Genomic DNA, 27599 nt, shown 5'->3' on the forward strand with positions numbered 1-27599 from the left:
GCCGTTGGTTTGGGGGTGGTAAGCGGTAGTGGTACGGTGGACTGAGTGGCACGCATCGAGAAGCTCGCGAACAACTTCAGACAAGAAAACACGGCCGCGGTCACTGAGAAGTTCTCGCGGAGCGCCGTGACGCAGGACGAAGTGATGAAGAAGGAAGAAGGCGACGTCGCGAGCAGTAGCCGCAGGTAGGGCAGCGGTCTCAGCATACCGAGTGAGGTGGTCCACGGCGACTATAATCCATCGATTCCCGGCGGTCGTGAAGGGGAGCGGCCCATATAGGTCGAAGCCCACACGATCGAAAGGGTGAGCCGGGCACGGTAATGGCTGTAACGGGGCAGTCGAGGGTCGAGGTGACGACTTCCGCTGCTGACAGGCTGTGCAGGAGCGAACGAATCGACGAACAAAGTTGTACATGCCCCGCCAGTAGTACCTCTGGCGTAGCCGCTCGTAGGTTTTTAGCGATCCAGCGTGAGCGCTTTGAGGGTCGGCGTGGTAGTGCGCACAGATCTCAGACCGAAGATGGCGGGGAATCACGAGGAGCCACTTTTGGCCGTCCGGACGATAGTTGCGGCGGTATAGGAGATCGTCGCGGATGGCGAAATGGGAAGCTTGGCGACGAAGGGCCCGAGGGAAGGAGGACGTAGAGTGCGCACGAAGGGCATCCAGCAAGGAAGAAATCCATGGATCCTGGCGTTGTTGATTGGGCATGTCGATAACAGTGAGCGCTGCGAGTGGGGAATCAGATACGAGGGAAGAGGGCGCAGGAGAGAGCAGTGGCGAGCGTGACAAGGCGTCGGCGTCGGAGTGCTTGTGGCCCGACCGGTAGACAACGGTAACATCGAATTCCTGAAGACGGAGTGCCCAGCGGCCAAGGCGTCCTGAGGGATCTTTGAGGGAGGCCAACCAACACAAGGCGTGGTGATCAGTAACGACGGTGAACGGGCGGCCATATAAGTAAGGGCGGAATTTTGTGAGAGCCCACACTACGGCCAGACACTCCTTTTCAGTCACGCTGTAGTTCGACTCTGCTTTGGTGAGAGCACGGCTGGCGTACGCAACAACGTATTCAGAAAATTCGGGCTTGCGCTGGGCCAGGACAGCACCGAGGCCAATTCCGCTTGCGTCGGTGTGCACCTCAGTAGGAGCACTGGGGTCATAGTGCCGAAGAATAGGGGGTGAAGTAAGACGACGACGGAGCGCAGCAAAAGCTTCATCGCAGGCAGAGTCCCACGTAGACAGGTCGGCGGGACCATTGAGGAGTTTCGTAAGGGGCGCGACGATAGAGGCGAAATTAGGGACAAAGCGCGGAAAATAGGAGCAGAGGCCCACAAATCGGCGCACCTGTTTCGTAGAGGTCGGTTTAGGGAATTCAGCCACAGCCCGGAGTTTTTCAGGATCAGGTAGGACGCCATCTTTGGATACGAGGTGGCCGAGTATTGTCAGTTGCCGGGCACCAAAGTGACATTTCTTGAGGTTAAGCTGAAGGCCAGCACGGGTGAGGCAGCTCAATATCTGGCGCAAGCGCTGGAGGTGCGTCGGAAAATCGGGCGAAAACACAACAACATCATCCAAGTAGCAGAGACAAATGTTCCACTTGAGCCCGCGCAATACATTGTCCATCATTCGTTCGAACGTGGCGGGAGCGTTACACAGACCTAATGGCATTACGGTGAATTCATATAGGCCGTCAGGGGTAACGAATGCCGTTTTAGGACGGTCGGACTCAGACATCGGCACTTGCCAATAGCCGGAACGGAGATCCAGAGAGGAGAAGAACTCGGCGCCTTGCAAGCAGTCTAGGGCGTCGTCAATACGGGGTAGCGGGTAGACGTCTTTGCGCGTAATTTTGTTGAGCCGGCGATAGTCCACGCAAAATTGTATCGAGCCATCCTTCTTCTTCACCAGCACCACTGGGGACGACCAAGGACTGGCAGATGGCTGAATAATGCCGCGTTGTAGCATGTCGTCCACTTGCTCAGCGATGAGGCGGCGCTCGGGAAGTGACACACGGTAGGGGCGCTGGCGGAGAGGAGTATGGGTACCGGTTTCAATGTGGTGCTCGACATTGGTCGCACGGCCCAAAGAAGAGGACTGGTGGTCAAACGAGGAGCGAAACAGGTTGAGCAGGGCAAGAAGCTGCGCGTGTTGAGCTGTGTCGAGGGCGGGGTCAATAGAGCGGTCGAAAATGTCCGAAGGCAGTGGGTGATCGGGAGTAGGGCCACGTGGGGTGAGGGCAGCGATGTCGGGACTGGAGGAGGTCACATCGGTGTCCAAGGAAGTGATCAAGGTAGCGGTTTCAAAATGGCCAAGGCACTCGCCACGGAGCAGGGAGAGGGCAGAGAAGGAGGTGTTAGAGACGAGGATGGCGGCAGTACCGTGTTGAATGTCGATGACGGCGAAGGGAACAAAGAGGCGTCGGCGAGAAGCAAGGATGGGGGAAGGCGTGAAGAGAACGGTGGCGTCAGAAACAGAGGCGGCGCAAACAGGGACAAGCACAGCACTGTCAGGGGGAATGTGAGTGTCCTCGGCGACAACGAACTTAGCATCACGGCGAGTCGAAGGCTCGTCGAAGGCAGCAGCACAGAGCGTAGAAAAGACGACATGCGCACGGGCGCAGTCAATGACGGCGCTGTGGCGGGATAGAAAATCCCAGCCAAGGATGACGTCATGGGAGCTTGCACGGAGAACTAAAAATTCGACAACATATAAAACATCGGCGATGACTACGCGTGCTCTGCAAGCGGCAGACGGATGAACGGGCTCGGCGCTAGCTGTACGGAGGGAGAGTCCAGAAGATGGGGTGGTAACTTTTCGAAGTGAACGGCAGAAGTTTTCGTTAATGACAGAAACGGAGGCCCCAGTGTTCACAAGCGCAAGTGTCTTGACGCCGTCTACAAACACGTCAAGTAGATTCGGCGGCGAAAGGCGAGGACTTAAGCAGGGCGATGATAGCGCAGTTCGTGCCCCAGGAACTGCGGCTGCTAGTTTTCCGAATCGGCGGGGACGGGGCGACGCCTCATGGGCGACAAGGAGCGGCGGCGAGGGGAGGGCGAGCGGTGGGAAACGTAGGGCTGGCGACCAAGCGCGCGGTCAGGTGAGGTCCCCTGATGCGGTGGTTCGAAAGGTGCGCGAAAGGTGCGATCTGTATCGCGGTAGTCCGGCATAGGGTGGAGAGGCGCAGGCAGAGTACGTCGACATAGGCGAGCGACGTGGCCTGGAAAACCGCAGGCGTAGCAGATCGGTCGGTTGTCAGCCGTGCACCAAGGATTGTAGGCAGCGGGCGCGAAACGATGTCGGGAAACAACAGGCGCAGTCACCGCAGGAGGAGCATAGGCATAGGCCTGCGGTCTCGGTGGTCTTCTGACAGCCTCGGCATACGTGAGAGGCACGGGTGCGGGCGCAGGCGGCACGCTTACTGGAGGGTCGTAGCTTAACGGGGCGGCAACTGGGGTGGGCTGAATCGGGAGTAGACCGGCCTGGGGAGCCAAGGGTGCCGGTTGCCGAAGACTAGCCGGCAAGAAGGTTGCCGGTTGCACCATCCCGATGTCTTGGACATCGGGATGGTGCGGCTGCGAAGGTCCACGGTGATGGGGAACGGTGAACGCAGCAACCTTCACCAAATGAAGAGTGGTTTATTGGCACGTTGAAGCGCCGGCAACGAAGACCCGGGCGCAAGTCGTCTAGGAACCAGCGAGGCGAGAGACCGGCACACAAGCGGCAGTTCTCCAGCACGAGCCTTTCACGGGCGGCGCTAGCGCTTCGTCGTCGTTGGTGGCGGTGCTGGATCTTCTTCATTCCACCTGTGATTTCGCGCGCATTAATTTGTGACTGAAATACGTAAGTATACATATTTTTCAGCGTCTGCTATTTTTCGTGGAGTTTGAGGCTTCGAAACTTCACCGTACCTACATTAACAGAAGTGCATTGAAAGCCTCTCGTAGAAGAACTCGAACGTGTCATGTCATTATACGCTCACCGACAACACACAGCACATGGCGCCTTTGCATTTCGCCAAAATAAAATGTAGCTACTTCGTCTGGGAAAGCATTTGGAACACCTGCTAAGCAGTATGAGGGGTTTCGGCTCTGTGTGCATGCTATACAGCAAATAAACATTTGTCTCTCTCAAAATGTTTTCATGCATTTTTCAGAAATTCAGCCGAATATTATCGGGCATTTACGCATTTGTTTTGATCACGCTTCCACAATTTTTTATATTTTAATGCAGTGCTGATTCTTTCAATTTGTGTCATACGTGAGCTTGATATTTACGTTGTAGCAACAAGGCATCCTGTGTTTTTAAGTGGTATTCAGTTTTAGTCTTTCAAATCAAAGGGTTTGCTCGAGCGTGCATATAATAGTGCATTTATGTACACAGTACACTTACTGGTAACAAGCTTTAGAATGGCAGAGCAGAGGATTTGTGCAGACGTGTATATAACAGTGCGTTTATGTACACAGCACACTATTACGATAACATTATCAGACGAAAGTGAACTACGAATATCCAGTATTCACATTTCATGTGAGGTATTCGTTCTCAAGGCTGTCTACTACTAGTTGCTTAGATAGCTGTGACAAACCTCCTGCTTTACTGAGGGCAGAGAGGCGCTGGAACTCACTTACGGTTGCCTGCAGGACATCTAAGGAGATTTTAGTGATAGCAAAAGTTAATGATCTACACCTGGGCACGTGTTTCGATGGAGGATTGAGGAAGAAGCTCACAAAAGCCTATTTTGTGGCTGAAAACAATGCGTTTCTAATGGTTATATCACTATGACAATAATAACAACAGAGCCAGAGGCTATAAGAAAAAAAGAAACGGGGCAAGGCAGTTTCATAATAAAGGATTATCGCTAATTATAAAAAAGAAGATAGATAGTGACAGCAAGGTGTTACACAATATAGCGATTGAAATTAGACTGATTACATTGAGGTAAAGCAGAGAGGACTGAATTAAATATTTTCAGAGAGATAAGACAAGGGCGATGGATGGATATGCAGCGTACAGATTCTTCGGACAACAAGCCAGGCATAAAGCTCTCAAGGCTTCGACGATTCGGATCGACGGCAGCGGATCGGACAGGGGGCCCCAGGAGTGGCTCGAAAGCCTGCACCTCCTCAAAGAGCACTCCACGACACTCTCAAGTACTTCGACTCGTTCAACCCGCTCCCTTGCGACGTGAGAATCTGCTTCCCTTAAAATAACGAAGTCGAACTGTAGAAAGAAGAACTTTCCGGCGCCGAAGATACAGAGCAGTTCCTCATGACTGCTGTTCCAGCCGGCTACCAGAAGTGTTCCTTCACTCTGGCGCTTAGCCCTACTGAAAGTTTTCATAAAACGAGTCCCATAAGTGTATATACTGCCATATGGACTTTACGTTCTCCAGTATAGAGCATATGGAGCTGATATCGACTACAGGTAAAGCACGTATGGAAGCTTACGGACTCCGTATGACATGTTCAGAGTGTATGGAAACAGTACGGCATTATGTGAAATTGTTACGAACTCCCAACCAAAAACACGGATATCCATATATATTTCTATACCTTATGGATTCCATATTCTCATAATTCCATACCAGCGGCTCATATGGAACCTTTGAGTTGAGGGGTTGTTTTCTCTCAGCGTGTGCTGAAGCGGTGGCTCTGCAGCACTAACTCGAGATTACACAGGTGGTGAAGAAAAGAAAGGGAGGTCTTCAGCTGAGACGATAAGGTTTTCGTGACAGACCAGTCGAAGGGGGCTTGTTGGGAAATGCGGATTTTTCACCGTCGTTCGTCACAGCAGGGTTCGTCACCAGGTAAATATCATCATCATCATCAGCCTGACTACGCCCACTGCAGGGCAAAGCCCTCTCTCATGTCTCTCCAATTAACCCTGTCCTTCGCCAGTTGTGGCCACCGTATTCCCGGAAACTTGTTAATCTCATCCGCCCACCTAACTTTCTGCCGCCCCCTGCTACGCTTGCTGTCTCTTCGAATCCACTCCGTTCTCCCTAAGGACAAGCGCTGGTAAACATCTATCTACGTGAAAGACTACGCAGAAACTGAGGCCAACCTACCGTAACCACGCCACACAAAAGACTCACAAATAGCAGCTGAAATTAAAAACAGCACGACCGCTTTCAAGCATTTTTGTTATTCCTAGGAACTCGTGGTTGGTAATCCTTATAGGAGTGCCTAAACAGAGAACCGCAATAGGAATTAGATCTAAGACCATGTGGCGCTCGAAACCGCTCCGCTAGAAGTGGAAGCCCTGTTATGGCTATCAGCGGTCGCGGGATTGTTTTTCTTCGAGCTGTTCTGTTCATAATAATGAGAAGCAACTCACTCGGGAGGGCCTGACCCCCAAGTGTTTAACTGCGCATTTTGCAGACAACTGAATTTTGTCGACAATATTTTCTGCGCTGCAACGGAAAGCATCTATCCTACAGGCGCGCATACCCAGCTTCAGTGCTGTTATCATAACTGAGCGCTTAAAAACGCTATTCTTCGCAATGTAGACGTTTCTTTCGGACTGATAAGCGGCTCTTCTAATCCTCACATTTGAGTCACGAGAGCAGTACCCTGATGACAGGAAAGTGAGGAGGACACCAAAAGCTGAGACTCACACGTAGTCGTAAATAACAGCTTGAACTCGATACAGCTTACGTGCGATATGCGTATAGACTTCAATGAGACGGCAGTGTACTCAGCATTTGACCACAGTGCAGTGCACAGGCGACAGAGATTGGTTACAGGACTTTAAGAATTTAATGTCAGAGTCATTTGTAATGTCTCCTTTTCCAAAACTTATCAAAAGCCAATGCAAGCAGGGTTAAGCCCACAAGACCTGACAACTAATGGCAAGGCCAAAAAACCACGGTCTCTGATGATTATTTTTAAAAATATTAGCTTTACGCGTGGCGAGTGCCCATAATCTTTAGATGTGCATCACTAAGTATTTCGCGAGCAGCAAAGCGCCCAAGCTATCACACAGCACGTCGACATTGTCGCTGATGGCCTAACTTTCCCTTATTGTGAGTTCTTATGCCGCTGTTTCTGTGATCGAGAATAAAATATGCCAGAAAATGGCAATATATATTTTCTCTCGTCTCCGACAGTAGACTCTCTGACGCTGGGCCACCGCATGTTAGATCTGTTCTATTGAGAAAGGAATCGTTGATCTTTGAAACTCCTTGCAAGTGGTGTGAATTATGAAGTAAGCCTATGCCTTCAATCTTGTCTTTTGTCAACATACACTTAAATTGCGGCCTTATTCTACCTGAATCCATTGTTGATTTTCCATTTCATTTCGCTTGACGGCTGCATTCGACTAAAGCAGTAAGCGGTCAATCACAAAAAAAAGTACATCATATCTAGTCCCCCCGTCAACCGTAGCCCATCGCCACTCTTCCCGCACACCGGTTCGCTAATCATCAATCAAAATTGTTCGTGTGCATTTCAACTAATACGTTTCCCTTGGGAGACATAGAGGGTCTGTTCTGAAAGTAGTAGAACTGATTTTTTCCTGGGCGAACGAGCGGACGAGAGGCGGTCTGCGCGTGCAGGATCGTTGAAGGGGGATATTAGGAATGCTGGGGAAAATCGGCAGTCCGCTCTCGGCCGTTGAAGAGAGCAGGTCGCTTGTACTGCGAACCCCGGTCGAAACGTCTCGTCACGCAGAATCATGGAGCGTTTACTGAATCATCGATGCGCGATTAAATTTGTGTAAACCTTCGTCAAACGGGCAAAGAGACTCACGACATGATTAAGGAGGCATACGGTGACGCTGCCATGGGTAGATCAGGTGTTTTTGACTGGCACAAGCTTTTCCGAGAAAGTAAGGAAAGAGTGGAAGGCGACGACCGCTCCGGACGCCCTTCGAACAGCAAGACCAACGAAAATGTGTAGCGAGTGAAACATTTACTTAACAGTGATTGTAGGATGAGTATCAGAATGATTGCTGATGATTGCCCAAGTTTTTGAGATCGTGACAGAAAACTTATCCCTGAGGAAAGTGTGCGCGAAGTTGGTGCCGGGAGTGTTGTCAGAGGAGCAAAAGGCCAACCGGAAAGCGATCTGCCAAGATCTTCTTCTTCATGTGAATGAGGAGCCCGATTTTTTGCCCAGCACAACGCGGGAACGCTGCCTCAGCCCCCCTACAGCCCCGACTTGACCCCGCCAGACTTTTTTTTATTCCCGAGAATAAAATCGTCGCTCAAGGGGAAAGATCACGGATCGGTAGAGGCGGTTCAGCGGGCCGTGACGAGGGAGCTAAACAGCATTCCGGTCCAGGCGTTCCTGGAGGCGTACGAAAACTCGAAAACTCATTAGCAGCGGTGTGTAGGTGCGGAAGGGTGCTACTTTGAAAAAATTTAATCGTTTGTACTACTCTCATGAATAAATTTTATTTAAAAAATCAGTCCTACTACTTTCAGAACAGACCCTGTATTTTCTGTGTGACTCTTTATAATCGCGCTTCACAGTTTGCGCGGTTTATTCTTCAGCGTTTTAATATCCCGCTCTTTTCTTTTCCCTATCAGTTGTTCACTGATTGCTATTCTCCTCCCGTAGACGGCGGCACCGTATAAACGGAAAATTTCCTATCTAGATAGGAGAAGGGCACCTATCGTAGCGGACGGGGCGCCTGCGGCCGTTGCGGCTCGCGTCACTTGCTCGCTTGTGCAGTTGCCAGCAGCGTTGGCGGGCGTGTCTAAGCAACGGCGCGGTCTCCTTCTTTGTTGGCTACCGTATGCAGTCTCATGTAAGTCTCGTGTCACTACTGTTCCATTCTGACTAAGTCACTGTGCGTGTCACAACTCATTCCGAATTACGGCGATGGCCTGCTCGTACGCTCAACCTGTTCCCATTTTTTGACGCTGCGCCTGAAAATGCACGCACTACGACCCCGAAAACGCGTGCGCAGATTCTTTTGCTCACGTTGGCATTGTTCGAGACCCTCTTTGTTCTCAACTTCAGTGGGCCGGTGTCTCTACGAGTGAGTTTTGTGATTCGCGGCTGGAACTGCTATTGGCGAAAAAAATGATTCGCGAATCGTTTAGAAGTGGAATGTGGCATTAATCACTGTAAAATGAGCACTACGGTGTCCGGCGACTCTCTCACCGACCGTAAAAGTGGGCCCAGATTCGATACAGTTTCACATTGCTTGTATCGCACTGTTTGAGAAATACGCCCTCCGATATGAGGAGGTCGGCTGCTGTGCGCGACCATTTCTTGCACCTGTTACTAAACCTTCTACGTTTTAGCAAACGCTGCCACTCCAGATATATCTAGTGAAGCAGCGCAACGGCACAAGGCCAAGAGAAGAAGAGGACAAACACAGCTCTTCTTCTCTTGGCCTTGTGCCGTTGCGCTGCTTCACTAGATACGTCAGACCAATTCGCCCAATAGTTCATGTTGTGCCACTCCAGGTCCCGCATTGGAGACGTGTTTTTATGGACATACGTCAGCTTGCACCAATCAGTACTCACAGACTCTGTTCTGTTCGCGCGCGTTTCAACGGGAAGGGGTTATTCACGGTCTTTACTGACGTCTTTCTCAGTCTCCTCAAGTACAGACACTGTACTGGCACTTACGGTTGCTAAAGTTGAGAAGGTGCTAGAGCTTTAGCACTGCTGCGAGACAAAGTCGTACAGGTTGTCGCAATGCAAAGTTCTCCACAGTATTGAGCTCGAAAAGCGGAGCACAGTGTGGTGTGCCTGGACGTGAGCCATTCTGGAATGAGACTGACAAAAACCAGCCTGTTTTCATTGCCGATATTGGAGCGTAGCATTGCTATCATTCCACAACACTTCAGTCACTTTGCCTCCAACCCATCCGGGTTTGCTTTCCGAGCTGTAATCGGTCGTACTCAAGTGAACTAGAATGCGATAGCGTGCTCACTGCGATGCCACTCCATGAGAAGCGCCGACGCCGGGAATGTCGACGGGCATCCCATATCGGCGGCAACAGGAAACGACGCCAACGTGGGCGAAGGAACCTTTATACAGAGTGTTTCACCTTAGACTCTACACAAGTTTTCAGTTAAGAGAGAGCTTTTTTCTTCATAGCATTGTCAGCGGTGTAGTATATAGGAATACATCTCAGACGTGCTAACTAGAAGCCTGGTTACTAATACGTAATAGTTAACTTTTTAACTATCACTCTTACGCTTCACAGTCATTCAGGGGCGTGTAGCCCACTGTAATATCCATATCACTTTTTAGAACTTCGAAAACGCTGTTACCCTAGGTGCTTTGGGCGAACACATTTTGGCCATTTCGGCGGGTTACGTGAACTGGAGAGGTTGCTTTGAATGCAAGCTTCTCGAAGGGCATATATTTTGACCTTCTGCCGCCAGAATTTATTGCGTCACAGCACCCAGAGAAATTGCGTTTTCGGAACTCTCAAAACTGCTATTGGCATTGCTGTGGGCTATACGCGAATCAATAATGAAGAATTCCAACAATGATATTTAAATGTTCACTATTCAATATTATTTAACCTGCATGCTGGTTAGCACTTCTTATCTGTATTGTGATGGACTCCACCGCTGAAAATGTTATGCCTAAAAAGCACTCTTCTAACTCAAAAAGCCCATGTTTTATTAATTGTGCAAAGTTTTAGTAGACTCACCCTGCATATTTTGACCTTCGCTCTTCTCCCTCCGCCCCTCCTTCCTCCTCCGGGGATGCCTTGCCACGTGAATCATGAGCGCTCGGGTCGGTTTACACTGTCGCGCGGTAAAGCGACGGTTCCTAAAGCCCTCTGAAGCCTGTGATGTTATCGCGAGCGCACATTACATACGACTAGGACTTGTTGGTGCACTCAGCAGGCCAGCTGCTGTTTTTCGCCCTCTCTAAGCCCCGCACTCGTCTGTTATGTGGCAGGCAGGTTTTCTCGAGCCAAGGATTTTTCAGTGCTTCCGTTGATGCGAAGCATTTTCTGCAGGAGCTGACACAATAAGCACCATTGGGTCTAGTTCGAGTGCTGCGACCTCTATGCTCGTCCGTTATTAAGGAAAGCACTCAGAGAACTGCGTACGCAAAATCCGCTTCTTGATGGCGCAGTGTGGAACAACGGTATGCGAGAACGTTTTGCGTATCGTATCGGCTAATGCACTTATTTGCCCGCGCTTTCAACTTGCTAATCACAAACGAGAAACGGTTGATTTTGCTCGAGGAGCAAAATAGTCAAACTGGACCAAAGGCAGAAAAACTTTTGAGAAAGCGTGCTCAATATAAGAAATTTACGCTTGTATTTTGCGAAAATCACGAGGCACATATTGGAGCAGCGTTTTTGGAAGGAAATATTTTTCTTAATTAATACGACACTCTCTGAATGATTCAGTTTAGTCGTAGAGATGTAGGCGGTTGGTCAAATGTTTAGGAGGATCCCCCAAGGTGGCGTGAATTTGTAACAAGGCAGCAAAGTACTCATTGTCATGCACCCAAGCGCAGCCAAACGGATACAAAGGAAAGTTATACAGCTTCGACAGAAACTTCCTACATGAGGAAAAATTCGTGCTGGTCCGGGGATCGAACCCGAGACCTCCGCTTCGCCGGAGCAGTCGCTGTAATAATTGATCTAACCGGGATGACTAGCATACTTTAAGGCGAGGGAGAATAGATGAATAATTCTAAGTGGGAACACTGTTGGTCAATAAGACTGCAAATTACTCATTGGTTACTAGGCTTTAAGTATGTAATGGTAATGCCTCTTGTGATGCCTCCTTTAGAACGATAAGGGGCGTTGAGAATAAATCCTTCGAAGTCGTGCAAGTTCCGCGTTCCTTTTCGGAGGTGTGAAAGGAACCGAGTGGAAGTAGTTTTTATCCTTGAAATCATTGCATTGTTAATAGAGTGGGTTAAAAGAGATGAGAAACACAGGCGCGCGACACACAGGATTCGGTAGGAGCTCGCCTCGGGCGAAATTTTCTAGGACAGCCTCTTCATAACTGGCGCAGAAAAGGTTTGGTTGGAGCATAGGCCTTTTATCACACCATTTGCGACACTGCTCTTCGAAATCCCGCTGTCTACTGTGGCTAGTTCGCGGAGGTTATCTCACCATCGGCCCTAAAACCTGAACGGCGAGCTTTTGTTGCATCTTACAAACTCAAATTCAAATTTCTTTATTTCAGCATCTTTTACATCGATAATGGGGGTCGCCGACTAAAAGCCACACAAACAACTTGAGAAGGCACACGGCGCCATACACTTTACATAGCCTGACACAACAGGAAACCGTCTGCAGTGCACGAATTTACGTACACTGCCCGCAAGCAAGCAGGAAAAGAAAATTTAATCCAAAAACTAACAAAGAGGAAAGAAAAAGAAATTTCCAGAGAAATGAAATAACTGGTAAGCAAGAAACCAAGCATTTGCTTTCTGTAGTTAGTACGAGTGCGTAGAACTCTGGCAACATGCTGGTGTCACGCGCTTTTCTTATTTTTGCAAGACGGGAAAGAGCATTAAAGAAATTATTATGGATTTGTGACCGTTTTGTGGCGCCTAAAAAGGGTCAGTTTACGAAGATTAGGCATTGAAAGTAAATAGAACTTTTTAAAAAGGGCTTCTGTTATAGCACGGACTCCTTTCTTCTCAATGTTAAGAATTTTGGTAATGTTGGTAAAAGTGGCGGTTGCCCGCACTAAATGACGGTGTTAATGTGGGTCACGAGTAAACTATTGTAAATTATCAGTTTGATGCTTCTAGGTAGTTAAAACTGTGATCGCTTGAGCATGCCGCACACTCGTGAAATGCTGGCTGCGACCAAATCTATGTGCATGTTCCAGATCATACGTTCTTCAAAGAGTACGCCAAGACATTTAATTTGAGAAACAATTTCAATTTGAGATGTACGTATTTTAATTATAAGTTATTGTTTACTGTGCGGTTTTTCGGTCTGAACACCACGTGTTTCGTTTTAGATCGCGTTAATTGCACTGCGTTAATTGCAAGAGAGTTTGCTGTGCTGCATGGGGTAAGTATTGCTAACCGAAGCTTGGCATCGTTAACCACGTCAGTAGGATATCGCCCAGTGAAAAGCAATGTTGTGTCTTCAGCGTAAGTGATGAATTTAGTGGCATTATCTCTGTTAACTATATAGTTGATATAAAAACAGCGGAGTAGCGGCTCCAGTACGCATCTTTGTGGCACACCTGCTGTTATGTTGCTGAAATGTGAAACATGACTGTTAATGCATACTTGCTGCTTGCGGTGTTGAAGATACGATTGTAATAATTCATGAAAAACTCGTCGAAACCGTAATGATTCAATTTTTCGGTCAAGCTACTGGGATTAGTTCGGTCAAATGCTTTTGAATAGTCCACAAAAATACGCAGAGTGCACTCCTGACGCTCAAAAGACTTCAATATTTCTTCTTTCTGTAACAAAAGTGCGCGTTCCGTAGGGAGGCCCTTCATACATGAGAACTAAGCGCTTTTAATTATGTGGTGCTTAACGATAATGTAAGTCATACGTCTATTTATTGGCTTTTCTAAAGCTTTTTAAAATACGGCAAGTATGGATATTGCGTCGATAATTGGAAAATGTATTTTCATCACCACCTTCGTGTATTGCAGGCACTTTCTCCTGCATTCTTTCCGTAAAACTTCCGTCAATGAAAGCAAGGCTAAAATTCAGAGTAGCACAAGACAATGACTACAGAAATATTCTTCTCAGGAAATAGTTAACTAAGTTTCAGCAGAAACATTAAGGGGGCAAGCATCGATGCTGTTTACTTCCACTGTGATGTAATGCGCACTATTGTTCCCCGCAGGTGCAATGGCGAACCGTTCAACAACAGAAAATGGAGCACTGCCACCTGATCCGGAGGAGCTGGCGAAGCAGTGCGGCATCGAGATGTTCGAACGCTTTTCTCTGCAAGCGCTGAACCAGCCTCCGTATTGCACGGCTACCCGTCCCCAAACGTGCCACATCGTGCGCAAGCTTCCCGTCTCGAACAGATTGCTCTTCGGCTTAGGGTATCAGCTGCGTGAGATGCGGGGATCTACAGGACAGCTGTCTATGTCAACGTTTAGAGGTATAGAATGTCCTCGCAGTTTCAAGAGTGCCCTTCTCCCTTGGCTCATCGCGACACACCGCTGCATCGGTGCCTTCGACTACACTCCTCTACCCAATGATACAGACGAAGCAAACCTCCGCGAGGCACTGCGCCGAAGTACTTCCATCAAGATTGTGACGGTCCCTCAATGGACACTGATGAGTGAGCTGCTCTGCATGACCATATCAAAACTAATAAACCTAGAGGAACTAGTGTTTCGGGGCAGGGGAGACAGTTCCACAACATTTGTGGACTCGCTGACCAGTCTTCTGCGGTCTAGCACTTCGCTGTCTTGCCTCAAGATGTCTGAATTACGCATGCGTGCTGAGCATGCAGACTCGTTTTTGAAAGCGCTACAAGCAAACTTCTCCTTGAAAGAATTGTCAGTCAACTCGAGTGTCATTAGTGCGGCTTCTCCACCATGCCGCGATGAGTTTTTTGACTGTCTCAGAAACCAATGTAAGCTCACTGCTTTGAGCGTGAGAGAAATGAGCAAAGATTCCGAACATTGCTTGAGGGTTGTACTGGACGCGCTTGTGCACAACCGGTCACTTTTGTTGCTTCAGCTCGAGGATATTAGCCCCGACCAAGCAAGCGGAGACCTCTTGCGGAACGTTGCTGCAAAAAACAAAGTTTTGCGCAAATTGAGATTAAGCGTAGCAGATGGATTTGAGTCTAAAAGGGGATTCCTGAACTGCTCGGCCACGGCTCTTGGGGCAAGTGAAACACTGGAGGAACTTCAGCTGCCTTTTGCCATATGGGACAGTGACCACTGGAAGCTGTTTCTAAAGTCATTGTCCACGAAACGAAATGCAATAAAAGTAATAGTTGATGTTGAGGACAATGACCACGATGAGTTCCTCGAAGTCTATAATGACGTGCGTCAGAACTGCGCTGCAGAAAAAATTGTGTCATTCCAGCTAACAAAACAGCAGTTGACTCGCTTTGTCTGGGTCTCACAGGACAATGCGATTTCAAAAGCACCTCGACTTGGCCGCTACGCCGGAAACCTAGCGGAACTCGAGACTTTCTCAAATTTTTTGCTTTCAGCTAATACTATCTCTTCCTTGGAACTGTCCTGTGACTTTCATTCGCTTACCTCAAGTGTCTGTTCCCTATTCGCTCGCTTCATTCGGGAAACAGGGACGCTTAAAGAACTTACCCTCGAGTCATCCACATTGGATTACTCGCATCCAGAGGCTCAGCGACGCTGCCTCGCAATAATAGAGTCATTGGCCGAAAACACCAGCATAGTACATCTTGACGTGCGGGCAGATTCGTTGAGTGAAGAGGGGACAAAGTGCCTTGCCGACGCCGTCAGGGGCAGCAAGAACGTCCGCAGAGGAAAGTTCTCACTGGGAAAAACGATGAGAGACTTCATTGCTTACCTTGCTGTCGGCATCGAAGACAACTACACCCTCACGGACGTCGGACTTGACTCCGTGCCTTGGGAGGAAGTCTTGCGCCTTCGCCGCATCTTAAAAAGGGTGCATCAAAATTTCGGATATGTGTCACGTGCTTCTCAGTTCCTGTCAGGTGGCCACTGCGACAGGTACGTGCGAGATTGCTCATTTATAGTGTTACTGTTGCAAGCTCGCTCATTTATAAGCCGCGGGCAAACTGTTTCGGAGTTGACTTTAACGGCACCACGTTAAAGCGGTCGTTTGCACGACATGGCGCAGGTTGAAAGGAGTAATTTTTACTCACGTTTGCTAGGGAGTTAGGCGAGATTTACGACACACTGAAATTACCGTCTTTGTCCCAGCTGCCCTAACTCATATGCGCAAGGAGGACGTGTTTTCGAAGTAGTACTCCCTGAGTGTATTCAGCCGTGCTCTGGTTTGTGCAGCGTTCTCGGCTTTGTGTTGCTCGGCTCCTGTGTGTGTGTGTTTTTCTAACTCCCGTCCTGTGTTAATCTGCGCAAAGCTTTCTTTTGTAATCAAGGCGTGGCGTTCGCGCACACTGCATTTGTGCGGCTGTATTTCTCTGCCAGGCGTTAAAACAGAGCAGGAGATCCGAGCGCATCGGCGAACATTCTCGGGTTACTGACATTCTAGTCGAAATCCAAAAAAAAAAATGGGCTTGTGCATAAGGTATGTAAACGTGAAAACAAGACAACCAATGATCGCTAGCGGTAACTGTCTACAGTCCAGGGGAGGGCAGCTTAGCTCTCTCTCTTAGAAACTTAGATGGGCAAGCGAGATTAAGAAGTTTGCGGCGATAAGTTAGCCACGGCTGGTACAGGATTACGTTAATTCGAGAGACATGGAAGAGGCTTGATGATGCTGATGATATTAGGTTATCAACGAGCAGGTGAAGGGGAAAATGCACGTCTCGAGCCCCTATTTAGGCAATATGCCATTCTTCTTCTACTCCGGTGGCCAGTAGACGGCGGCTAGAAAGGTAGGAAACCATGTTCTCTTTATCATCCGGAAAACAAAACTCACAGCATACAGACTACTGTGACGTTCCGTGCGTGAAATACCAGGGCCCATACCTTCGGCGGAATTTTCTCTGTGCTCAACCGTGAACAATCAACAAGGCCGACAACCTCGCGACGACCATGGGAAGTGGGATGCTTGGAATGCCCCTCCGAGCCTCAGCGGATTAGTGTAGCAGGAATGTCTAGGGCCATTGTCAGCAGTAACCCCAGCGAAATTCCTTGAGCGGAGGTGAGCACTATAGCGGCGAAGGCCGGGGACGCGCCGGAGGTATTGTCCGAGCGACCACAGCAAAGGCGCCGGCCGGAGGGAAAGCCAGCCCAATTAGGCATGCCTGGCCGTACAAGGACAAGAGAAGAAAGCTGCCGGCGGGAGACAAACGACATTCCAACGACGGATGTCGGGGATGCCGCAGGGCGCCGCCGTGGAAAGGAGGAAGAAAGAAAAAAAAACATTCCAGTCGGGAAGACAGGAGATCGGGCGTGGCCGGCGGAGCAGATATAGCTGGCGAGTGCGGACGAAAGGCACGCAAAGGACGAGATCGTTCACGAAAAAGGGTCCTTCAGCGCCGAAGCCGGACGGCGCGCAGCTTCTGCCAGCCACCGACGGATCGCAACTCCGGAGACCATCCATCGCCCCCATGACGGCGTCGCCACGTAAGCTCGGACACCCCAGCCTCTGATGTACCATGTATAATTATTGATTACATCATTTTGTTTAAACTGAGCCATACGGTGTCTTCTTGCCTCTCCGTCCCGTGTGGACCTGCGCATTATGTGGGGTCGTCACACTGGTGTCAGAAGTGGGGTCTCAAAAGCAAATGTCCTCTGAATGCTGCGACATTCATGACTTCAAAATTGTAATCAAAGGGGAATCACGGGACTGATTGTGGGACTTCGACCCCCATTTGAGAGGCTTGAGGCACCGGAGGGCTTGAGCGGAAAAAATGTCTGTAACTGACGGAGTTCCCACTCCACAGCCGTCGCTCGGAGCAAGCATGCTGGCATTAGGAAGCGTCATTCCGACGTTTACGGGAGATAAGACAGGGGTTCCAATCTGCGATTTCTTTTAAATGCTAGAAGAGATTGGGAAAATGGGGGTATGGTCCGATGCTCAAATGCTGGGAATGGCGAGGTGTAAGATGGCAGGAGCTGCTCATGATTTTGCTTGGCGAGACGAAAAAGTAAAATCCACAAAATCATTTGCGGAATTTAAGAAGCTCGCGTTCGAGCATTTCGACACTGAACCACGTCATGTGCGGGCACAGAGGTTGCGTTACGCCGGACAGATGGTAGGGGAGGACGTGCGAACGTTTGCGTCGCGGCTTCAGCGCCTAGCGCGCGATACGCTGAGTAGGGAGGAGGGAGACCAGCTAAAGAAGAAATACGCGGAGGAACTACTTAAAGAGGAAATGACCGCTTTGTTTGTGGCTGGTCTGCAAGACCCCGTGCGCCGGTTCGTGCTCTCGCGCAAGCCGAGCAATTTCGACCAAGCCGTGGCGGCCGCATTGGATGAGGAACGAAATGAGGCGCTAACGGCGGCCGCAGCGAGAGTTCGCGTCATAGAGAGAGCGGTGCCCAACCCTGAGGTTGCTCTCTTGACAGAGCGGTTAGATCGCTTAGAGCAGCTGCTATCTCAGCAGGTGGAACGCCAGGTTGAAGCGGGCGCTCAACGGCGCCCATTCGCTGGAAACCGGAGACCGCCACAAAGCTACAGGCGCGGTATGCGAGATTTCGAAGAAATCGCGTGCTTCGCGTGCCAGGGTCGCGGACACATCGCAAGGTTCTGTCCAAACGTGCGCCGTGGGGAGCCACAAAGAGAAGCAGGCGAAACACGCCCGAAGCAAGCCTACAGCGAGGCTCCAGATACAGGGTCAAAAAACTAGGTTGTCCTCCCCATCCTGATGAGTGTGGGGAGGGAGCAGTGGGTAAAGAGGTGGTGGTGGTTTGTGTGGCCGACGAGGCATGCCCTGTTGTGCGTTGCAAGTTAAACGGTTGTTGCATGGAATTGTTGATAGACACGGGGTCAAAGGTGACCTTGCTTAAGGAAAGCAGCTTTAACACGCTTCGAAGGAAAGGGGATCGCGAGGTGTTGGAAGCGTCTGGTGGTATGGCAACCAAATTTGTAGGCAAAACGGGGGATCCTCTTGGCATAAGTGGGCTCTACCGGTTACACTTCACTCTCGGCGGAATTGCATTGGAACACCCCTGCTACGTGTGCCCAGACACGGTGTCTCTGCCAAACGGAGTGTCAGGTATATTAGGGCAGGATTTTTTAAGAAAAGGGAAGGTAGTAGTCTCATTCTCTGAGGAAGAAGTTAATGCGGGGGGCTCAAAAGTTCCGTTTTTGAACAGGAGCAGGGCTGAGATTCGCAGTACCGATATTGACACCCGTCAAACAGTGGGATCATTAGAGAAGGTATATTCGCGGGTTGCCGTGAAGCTGGTCGATGAGGCTGTCGTCCTTCCGTGGTCGGAGCACATTTTGTACGCTTATGTGCCTGCAGATGTAGAGAGCGGCGCCGTGGGAGTGCTTGAACCGGTCGACTCTCTTAGTAATGGACTGAAGGCAGCCGCGTGCCTCGTGACTGTTAATGACGCCCACAGAGTGCCCCTATGGGTGGTTAACTGTAGCCAGCAGCCACTGAGCCTTCCCAGGAACAAAACATTGGCTTTCTTCACCTCTGCGATAGAGACACATGAGCCCACCGATACGGTACTCGCAACTGTAGAGCATGCTAGTCCTTCGGCTCCTCCAAATGCGTTGTTCGATCTTTCCCAAGTAAAATCCAGGGAGAGGGAGGCTCTGGCTGGTTTGCTGAACGACTACTCAGAGGTATTCGCCGCGTCCAACCTGGATTTGGGCTGCTGTGGCGTTATAAAGCACAGGATAGAAACCGGCACTTCATCGCCCGTTTACCAACGTGCGTACAGGATTCCTCACTCCCAACGTGAGGATATGGAGCGGCAGGTGCAGGACCTTATTGATCGCGGCATTGTCGAACACTCAAAGTCACCATGGGGAGCACCGGCACTATTGGTGGAAAAGCCAGATGGCTCGTATCGATTGGTGGTGGACTACCGCAAACTAAATGCCGTAACTCGCATCGATCCATACCCCATTCCCAATATACAGGAGACGCTTTCTCAGCTGGGCTCTGCCAGGTACTTCACGGTACTGGACATGGCGGCGGGATTCTGGCAGATAGCAATGGATCCGGCAGATGCTGAGAAAACGGCATTCAACACGCCCTCAGGGCACTATGAATGGAAAAGAATGCCGATGGGTCTGGTCAACAGCCCTGCTGTCTGGCAGAGAACCGCTGATGTTATCCTGGCGGGTCTTCTGGGGAAGCTGTGCTTCGTGTATATGGATGACATAATCATATACAGTGACAGTTTTGAGAACCACTTGCGCGATATTGAGCAGGTTTTGGTGCGACTAAGAGGAGCTGGTCTCAAGCTGAAGCCTTCTAAGTGCCAATTCCTCAAAAACGAGGTGAAATACCTCGGGCACATTGTTTCAGCTGACGGCGTGCGACCGGACCCTGAGAAACTAAGGTGTGTCTCGGATTTTCCATCCCCGACTAGTGTCCGCCAGGTCCGGCAGTTTCTCGGCCTGATCGGTTACTACCGAAGACACATAGAGGAGTTCGCCAAGCTCGCTAAGCCGCTCACTGCCTTAACAGCCAAAAATGTCGCCTTTCGCTGGTGCAAAGACGAGGAGGATGCTTTTGGGGCCCTGAAGAGGAAGCTAATGAGTGCACCGCTGTTGCGCCACCCGGATTTTAATTTGCCCTTCGTTTTGGCCACAGATGCGTCAAAGTTCGCAGTTGGTGCTGTGTTATCTCAGGTTATCGAGGGCAAAGAACATCCCGTGGCTTTTGCTAGCCGACAGCTGAGCCCCACAGAGCAGAAGTACGGAGCTACAGAAAGGGAGTGCCTCGCCGTTGTCTGGGCAGTAAAGCACTTCAGATGCTACCTTTACGGCCGCCAATTCAAGCTAGTCACAGACTGCCATCCTCTGAAATGGGTGATGAGTGTCAGGGACCCTAGCTCGCGACTCGCTAGATGGAATCTACAGCTGCAGGAATACTGCTTTGAGGTGGAGCACAAGTCAGGAAAGACACATCTGAATGCTGATGCGCTCAGCCGTACAGCTGCCGTGTCAGCTATAGATGAGTTTGTCCCCGTAGTCGACCCCGCCGCATTACGCACAGAGCAGTGCAAAGATCCTGACCTGAAGCGAATAATCGAAAGCTTAGAGGGCGCACCATCTCACCCCGAACAGCTAGGTTATTTCATTGGCAGAGACGGCACCCTGTGTCGGCGCACGAGGCCAACCAGGAAAGGGAGACCAGAGAAAACCGCTTGGGAGAGAGTCGTCATACCTCGGTCGTGGACAGAAAGGGTTCTTCGCGCGTTCCACGATGCGCCGTGCGCCGGTCATTTTGGCGTAGCGAAGACACGCAGGCGCGTCGAGCGTTTGTACTTTTGGAGTGGCATGCGACAGGATGTTAGAGACTACTGTGCGAAGTGTCATTCCTGTCTCGAAAGAAAAACACCCAAGGGACGCAGGCCAGCACCAATTCAGCCGTTCCCTGAGGTTTCGGCTCCTTTCGAGCGGACAGGTATGGATATAATGGGCCCATTGCCCACGACCACTTCTGGAAACAGGTACATTTTAGTATTTGTCGATCACCTTTCAAAATACGCGGAAGCGGTAGCACTCCCAGATCAGAAAGCAGACACGGTTGCAAGAGCATTTGTCGAACAGATCGTGCTCCGACATGGATCTCCGAGGCAACTCTTGACAGATCGGGGAACGAACTTCGTGTCGCAGCTAATGAGGAGAGTTTGCGAGCTGCTTAAGATCACTAAGAAGCAGACAACACCGTACCATCCGGCTTGCAACGGCGCGGTGGAGCGACTGAACCAAACCGTGGCCGGGTTCCTGTCGCATTTTGTTTCGCGCGACCAGCGGGACTGGGACTTGTGGCTCCCGTATGCAATGTTTGCCTACAATTCCGCAGCACACGAGAGCACGGGCGAATCGTCATTCTTTCTTCTCTACGGCCGAGACCCGGACCAGCCTAGTGAAGTGCCAGAGGGCCCCCGTCGTGTCCCATACGCTTCACTGGACGACTATAAGGTTGAGCTAGAATCGCGCTTGCAAGTGGCGAGGGACATCGCAAAGGAGGCCTTAAAGAAAGCGGCGAAGCGCAGGAAGGAGGTGCACGATCGCGGTGCTAGAGACGCGCCGTTTGATGTGGGGGACAGCGTGTACATCGAAAACTGCCAAAGACAGATTGGGTCGGCTCGTAAGTTCCAGACGAGGTGGAGAGGACCGTGCGAGGTTGTCGAGAAGCTTTCTCCGGTAAACTTCAGGGTCCGAGACGTGAACCGCCGCTTGATAAGGATACACGCAAATCGCCTCAAGTCGGCACCGGTTCAGTATTCACGAAATGAGGAGGGGGAAAGCGCAGATTTTGATGGGGACCGAAGTGAAGCGGAGCGCGCAGATTGTTCGCAAGAAACGCCCTCTCCTGCATTTGTTCGGCAAGCGCCAGAGGTTACGGCAGGAATGCCACCGTATTTACTTCATGCATTGCTGGAGGAAGGAGCGCGCGAGGTTGCCGCGCAGATAACGCCAAGAGAGGCTCCTGCCACGAGCCCTCGCGAGTCTCAAAGCAGACAAGGGGTCACAGAATTACTTGGTACGGCTCATGAACGCCGATATCCGCTTCGAAATCGGAAAGCTAAGTCGGACTAATGGCGTAAACAGAGCGGAGTTGGGGACTGGTTAAGACTGTGTAATGCTGCAGCTCATAACATTGCTCTGTGCTTAAGTGTTAAAATATCGGAGTTGCTAGTTAAACCTTTCTGCCATTAAGTAACACTTTTACAGGATGCAGAACATGCCCGACTTCCTTTCGTTATCTATATATTTTTTGTCTGTGCCGTGATTGTGCTGGAAGTGGGAGCTCCTTCGTAACTGTGGTAAATTTATTTCGTCCAGTTTGGACTAGCAAGGAGAGGCTTGGGTGCTGAGTTTCATGTTTGTCTGTGAAAGAAGATCAGTGCTGCCCCTGGAGACGCCAGTTATGACGGCTGCGGCATATGGTGCAGTGCAGTGGTGGTGTGTGCAGCGAAAAGTGTTTTGTCGGACGGAATGTGCGAGGCGATTCAGAAAAAGAAGGGGAGCTGCCTGGACTCAAATGTTCGGAGAACATTCTTCTGGAGGGTGAGCGAGTGTGACGTTCCGTGCGTGAAATACCAGGGCCCATACCTTCGGCGGAATTTTCTCTGTGCTCAACCGTGAACAATCAACAAGGCCGACAACCTCGCGACGACCATGGGAAGTGGGATGCTTGGAATGCCCCTCCGAACCTCAGCGGATTAGTGTAGCAGGAATGTCTAGGGCCATTGTCAGCAGTAACCCCAGCGAAATTCCTTGAGCGGAGGTGAGCACTATAGCGGCGAAGGCCGGGGACGCGCCGGAGGTATTGTCCGAGCGACCACAGCAAAGGCGCCGGCCGGAGGGAAAGCCAGCCCAATTAGGCATGCCTGGCCGTACAAGGACAAGAGAAGAAAGCTGCCGGCGGGAGACAAACGACATTCCAACGACGGATGTCGGGGATGCCGCAGGGCGCCGCCGTGGAAAGGAGGAAGAAAGAAAAAAAAACATTCCAGTCGGGAAGACAGGAGATCGGGCGTGGCCGGCGGAGCAGATATAGCTGGCGAGTGCGGCCGAAAGGCACGCAAAGGACGAGATCGTTCACGAAAAAGGGTCCTTCAGCGCCGAAGCCGGACGGCGCGCAGCTTCTGCCAGCCACCGACGGATCGCAACTCCGGAGACCATCCATCGCCCCCATGACGGCGTCGCCACGTAAGCTCGGACACCCCAGCCTCTGATGTACCATGTATAATTATTGATTACATCATTTTGTTTAAACTGAGCCATACGGTGTCTTCTTGCCTCTCCGTCCCGTGTGGACCTGCGCATTATGTGGGGTCGTCACACTACGGACGAAGGAAGACTGATCTCTCCAAGCGCTGTCTCGCAACTAAGCTTTAACTGCGAAGGGAGATGGTATATACACACACGAAGACAATCGGAGCATGTGCGAAAGGTGTGCAAGGCATTTAAGTCATAAAGAAACAAAGCCTTCAAAAAGAAAAAAAGGCAAGATAGCCACAGTCACAGCGTTACCTCCTAAAGGGACAAATGAAATCAACTACCCTTTTTCATGCAATAAACTACATCTTCTAAGCAGGGCGATGCCTGAGCATTGTGGCCATGGAGCATAACAACTTGTCATCGGACGCCGTTTCTTCGGGCATTACTGAAAATTGTGCAGAATTTAAAAGTGAAAATAAGAAGTGTTCATAAATACAAAGGCGCTACTGTTCTCTGGACGACCACCGACAAGAAAACATGCATGCGTATCACATCACATCACTTTATTTCCTTAAATACCCCCAGTTAGGGAGTATTACATAAGGGGTGGGTACAGATAGAATCAAACTTGTTATGTTATTCGTTAAATATGGCAGTTATACAATTCAAAAATAAGGATGGAAATGAGGATGTGGCGTATTTTATTGAAATCGAAAAAAAGGCTGAGGCTTAACTTGGTTAAGCCTGGAGAATGCGAAGCATCATCGTGTCGCGTAATTTGGAGGCGCACAACCACAGCGACGGCGCGAGGTGGGCCCCCGTTTCTCCACTGCCGTGACGTCATCGTGTCACGTGGTGTGACGTCATGTATCACGTGATTTGGAGGCGCACAACCACAGCGACGGCGCGAGGTGGGCCCCCGTTTCTCCACTGTCGTGACGTCATCGTGTCACGTGGTGTGACGTCATGTATCACGTGATTTGGAGGCGCACAACCACAGCGACGGCGCGAGGTGGGTCCCCGTTTCTCTACTGTCGTGACGTCATCGTGTCACGTGGTGTGACGTCATGCATCACGTGATTTGGAGGCGCATAACCACGGTGAAGGGCTGAAGTGGTAGCTAAAGTAGTATGCTTCGCATAAAAAAAAAGATATATGTGTTAGCATACCGTCGATCTTTTTCTATGAGGAAGAGATAGCCCTTTTAGATAATTCGCGATGTGTCACTTTCGAAGGTAGCGGCGTGAGTATATCTATAGCGGGTATAATGTTTTTTTTTGCCAGGTGTTCTTTTGTCATGCCTTTCATGCCTCGCGTGCCTATCGCACGTGCGGCGATTTTATTTGTGTGTATAAATATATATCCGTCTCTTAACAATCAAAGGTGTGTTACGAGACAGCGCTTGGTGGGTATACTCTTCCCACACGGAACCTCACAAAGCCAGCGCGCGTTTCAAGACCTAGAATCACCATGCCCAGTATCGTTGCAATTACCGCTGGCCGCTCGCAATCACCATTTCTCGTAAGAACGCGCGGCGCGAACCGCGCGCTCTACGTTCCGCTGTTGTTCACTCAGTAAAAATTCGAAACTTTTTGGCGCCATAACATTACATTTCGCGATTTAATGAACAAGCATAAATACTGTATGTATTTCTTTTTCCCCGTTTGCCTCCTTTGCGTACGACCGAGAGATGGTGGAGCCTTAATATTTATTGCAAAGCAAGCGGGGTAGGAGAGGCATATGTTTAGGTTTAACATGCCAAATCGACTCAGGCTATGAGGAACAGCGTAATGAAGTGCTCCAGTAATTTCGAGCACCTAGTGTTTTTCACCGTAAACTGCCATCGCACTGTGCATGGGCATCTAGAATTTCGCCTCCATCGAAATTCGGCGGCTTGTGCCGAGATCACCAGCCGCGCACAACCACCACTGAGCCATGGTGGCGTGGGAGGCACATGTATCAACTTCAAAAAATACAAAAGGAAATAGCGATTACAGCTTTTACGCCGCGGGTAATAGGGCACATATAACTCAGACTGAATAGTTGTTGAAGATTTCCTGGACGGAGTCTTGCTAATTTTCTCTTGTATTTCTATCAGCAGTAGAGCCAAAGAGGGATTTTGGATGGTAAAACTTTTATTTCCAACAGTTAGAGGGGATTTACGCCCCTCGCCTAAACGACGGCCAAAAGGACTTCGCTCCCAGGGGCGTCTTTGTCTAGTAGTACGGTCTTTTTCTGATTCTCCGGACTGGAGCTTAGTAGGTGAGCCTCCCATTGGTCAAACGACCATTTTTTTTTACCCTCCAGGGGGGCAACATGGCATTCCCAATGAATATGCTTGAGGCCGCCGCTGTGGCTCAGTGGTTATGGCGCTCGGCTGCTGACCCGAAAGACGCGGGTTCGATCCCGGCCGCGGCGGTTGAATTTATTTGGAGGAGAAATTCTAGAGGCCCGTGTACTGTGCGCTGTCAGTGCACGTTAAAGAACCCCAGGTGGTCGAAATTCCCGGAGCCCTCCACTACGGCGTCTCTCATAGCCTTAGTCGCTTTGGAACGTTAAACTCCATAAACCAAACAAACTCAATATGCTTGAGATCCGCTTTGTTGTTACATACCTTGCACTCGTTTGAATATTGTCCCGAGTAATAAAGACTACACATAACCAGGTTCAGGAATATATGAGCTTGGAGGCCGTTTCAGGAGATGGCCTGACTCTTTGTCAATGATTTATCAGCCGGGGGGAAATTAGGGAAAAGGGTTGTCTAAAAAATCTCTTGCTTTATTCTCATTCTAACAGGTTCAGCACTCCTAGTGCGTTACACGCTGTTCAGAAGCATCCTGCGCTCATGGCCGAACTGGCCGAGGTGCTCTCTGTCACTGACGCCGAGGCTGCCGACATGGTCCGAGACGGAATCCGCAGCGTGGAGGTCGACTTGCACGTCTTCATGCGACTCGTCGGCGTCGTATGGCAGCGGATCGAGTGCTACCCGCGCGAAGACGGACGAGCCCAGTTGGACAGCCTCGACGCGCTCTCTATGAGGAAAATCCGGCCCTATCTCAGATTCGTACACGTCAGGTATAGCCGTGAGAGACAGCCATAGGGTGGGGTGTGGGGGAGGGGATGGAGGAGAGGAATGTCTCACATTTAGATTGGGAGACTTATTGTAAAGAAAGAACCGTAAACTCAGTTAGTAGACTGTTTTTACCTCCGTCAGTGTGCATAAGCTCACTTGTGCAGTGGCCATGATGCCTGCAATCCTCACTGGCTCTCTGCTTCTCACTAGTTAACAAGTGTTATGAAAGTTTGTTTGAAACTCTTGTTTCGTGAATTATTGATACCTTATTATTTTGGGTGTTTTGTTTTGGCAGTTGTTTTTCTTTGTATTCTGTGTATTCCTATTGTTTTATTTTGTTAGTGTATTAGTGTAGTGTAGCGATGTTGGTGTTGTTGCGAATGAAGAAAGAATTATAAGAAAAGTGCACGGCCCAGCCCACTGGTTCGAGGTGAGCCACAGTCGCTGCCACCACAACCCCATACCCCATCCTCCTCCACGCCCGCTGTCGTGATCAATTTCCGTCCACCAGCAAGCTCTGTAGCAAACCTGTTCTACTTCCAAAGTTGTAATTTGTTTCTGTTTATATTTCTGCTACACTCTGTCATGACGTGATTATTTGAATTTGTTACTTCTGTCTTTTTTTCGTCTTGTTCTACTTTTTTTTCTATTCTATATTTTATATTTTCTATATTTTTCTGTATTTCCATATTCCTTCTATATTTATATATTCATGTATGACTGTTGAACACCCCTGTACCACCTCCCCCCCCCCTTATATAATGTCCCTAACGGGACCCTTAAGGGTTAATAAATGATGATGATGATGATACTACTCACCTGCCCATCATTCCCACATCCTCCCGCACCAGATGTGGCGCTAGATTACTGAAAGCGCCTAGTCTCCAGTGCTTCCGATCGGGTCCAACACAAGGTTATTGCCACCGTTCTCTCTAGGATAGCCCTCCAAAGACTATTATTTGCTTTGTAAGGGAGCCCTCCCTACAGGGAGCATGTCTTCGGAAGCATCGCCTCCGAGTTCATGCATAAAGGCCGGGTTATCTGTACCTGATTGGGCAGTGCCGCGCCGTCCAATCTCTGAGGCCACGTTTGAGGATTATGAACAGAGCCACTCTAATGGGCAGCACTGCGGCGCTC

The 27599-nt window shown here is 50.0% G+C and overlaps 1 protein-coding gene across 1 annotated transcript; it reads left to right on the plus strand.

Annotated features, from left to right (window-relative positions):
* Nucleotides 1-8674: 8674 nt before the first annotated feature.
* On the plus strand, nt 8675-26489 carry LOC149346776 (uncharacterized). Its single transcript, XM_089541420.1, has 3 exons — nt 8675-8748; nt 13764-15600; nt 26186-26489. The coding sequence occupies exons 2-3, from the start codon at nt 13769-13771 to the stop codon at nt 26487-26489; spliced, it is 2136 nt and encodes a 711-aa protein (XP_089397546.1). The 5' UTR covers nt 8675-8748; nt 13764-13768.
* Nucleotides 26490-27599: the final 1110 nt, after the last annotated feature.

The sequence above is a fragment of the Amblyomma mixtum genome, chromosome 4 (genome assembly GCF_055824585.1).
Source record: "Amblyomma mixtum isolate Tamu chromosome 4, ASM5582458v1, whole genome shotgun sequence".
Taxonomy (NCBI): Eukaryota; Metazoa; Arthropoda; class Arachnida; order Ixodida; family Ixodidae; genus Amblyomma; species Amblyomma mixtum.

Bases quoted from the DNA above. Each gene is read 5' to 3' on its own strand.
- LOC149346776 (XM_089541420.1), top strand. From the start codon at position 13,769: ATGGCGAACCGTTCAACAACAGAAAATGGAGCACTGCCACCTGATCCG. The intron at 15,601-26,185 runs GTACGTGCGAGA...TCATTCTAACAG, and splicing joins TCAGGTGGCCACTGCGACAG to GTTCAGCACTCCTAGTGCGT.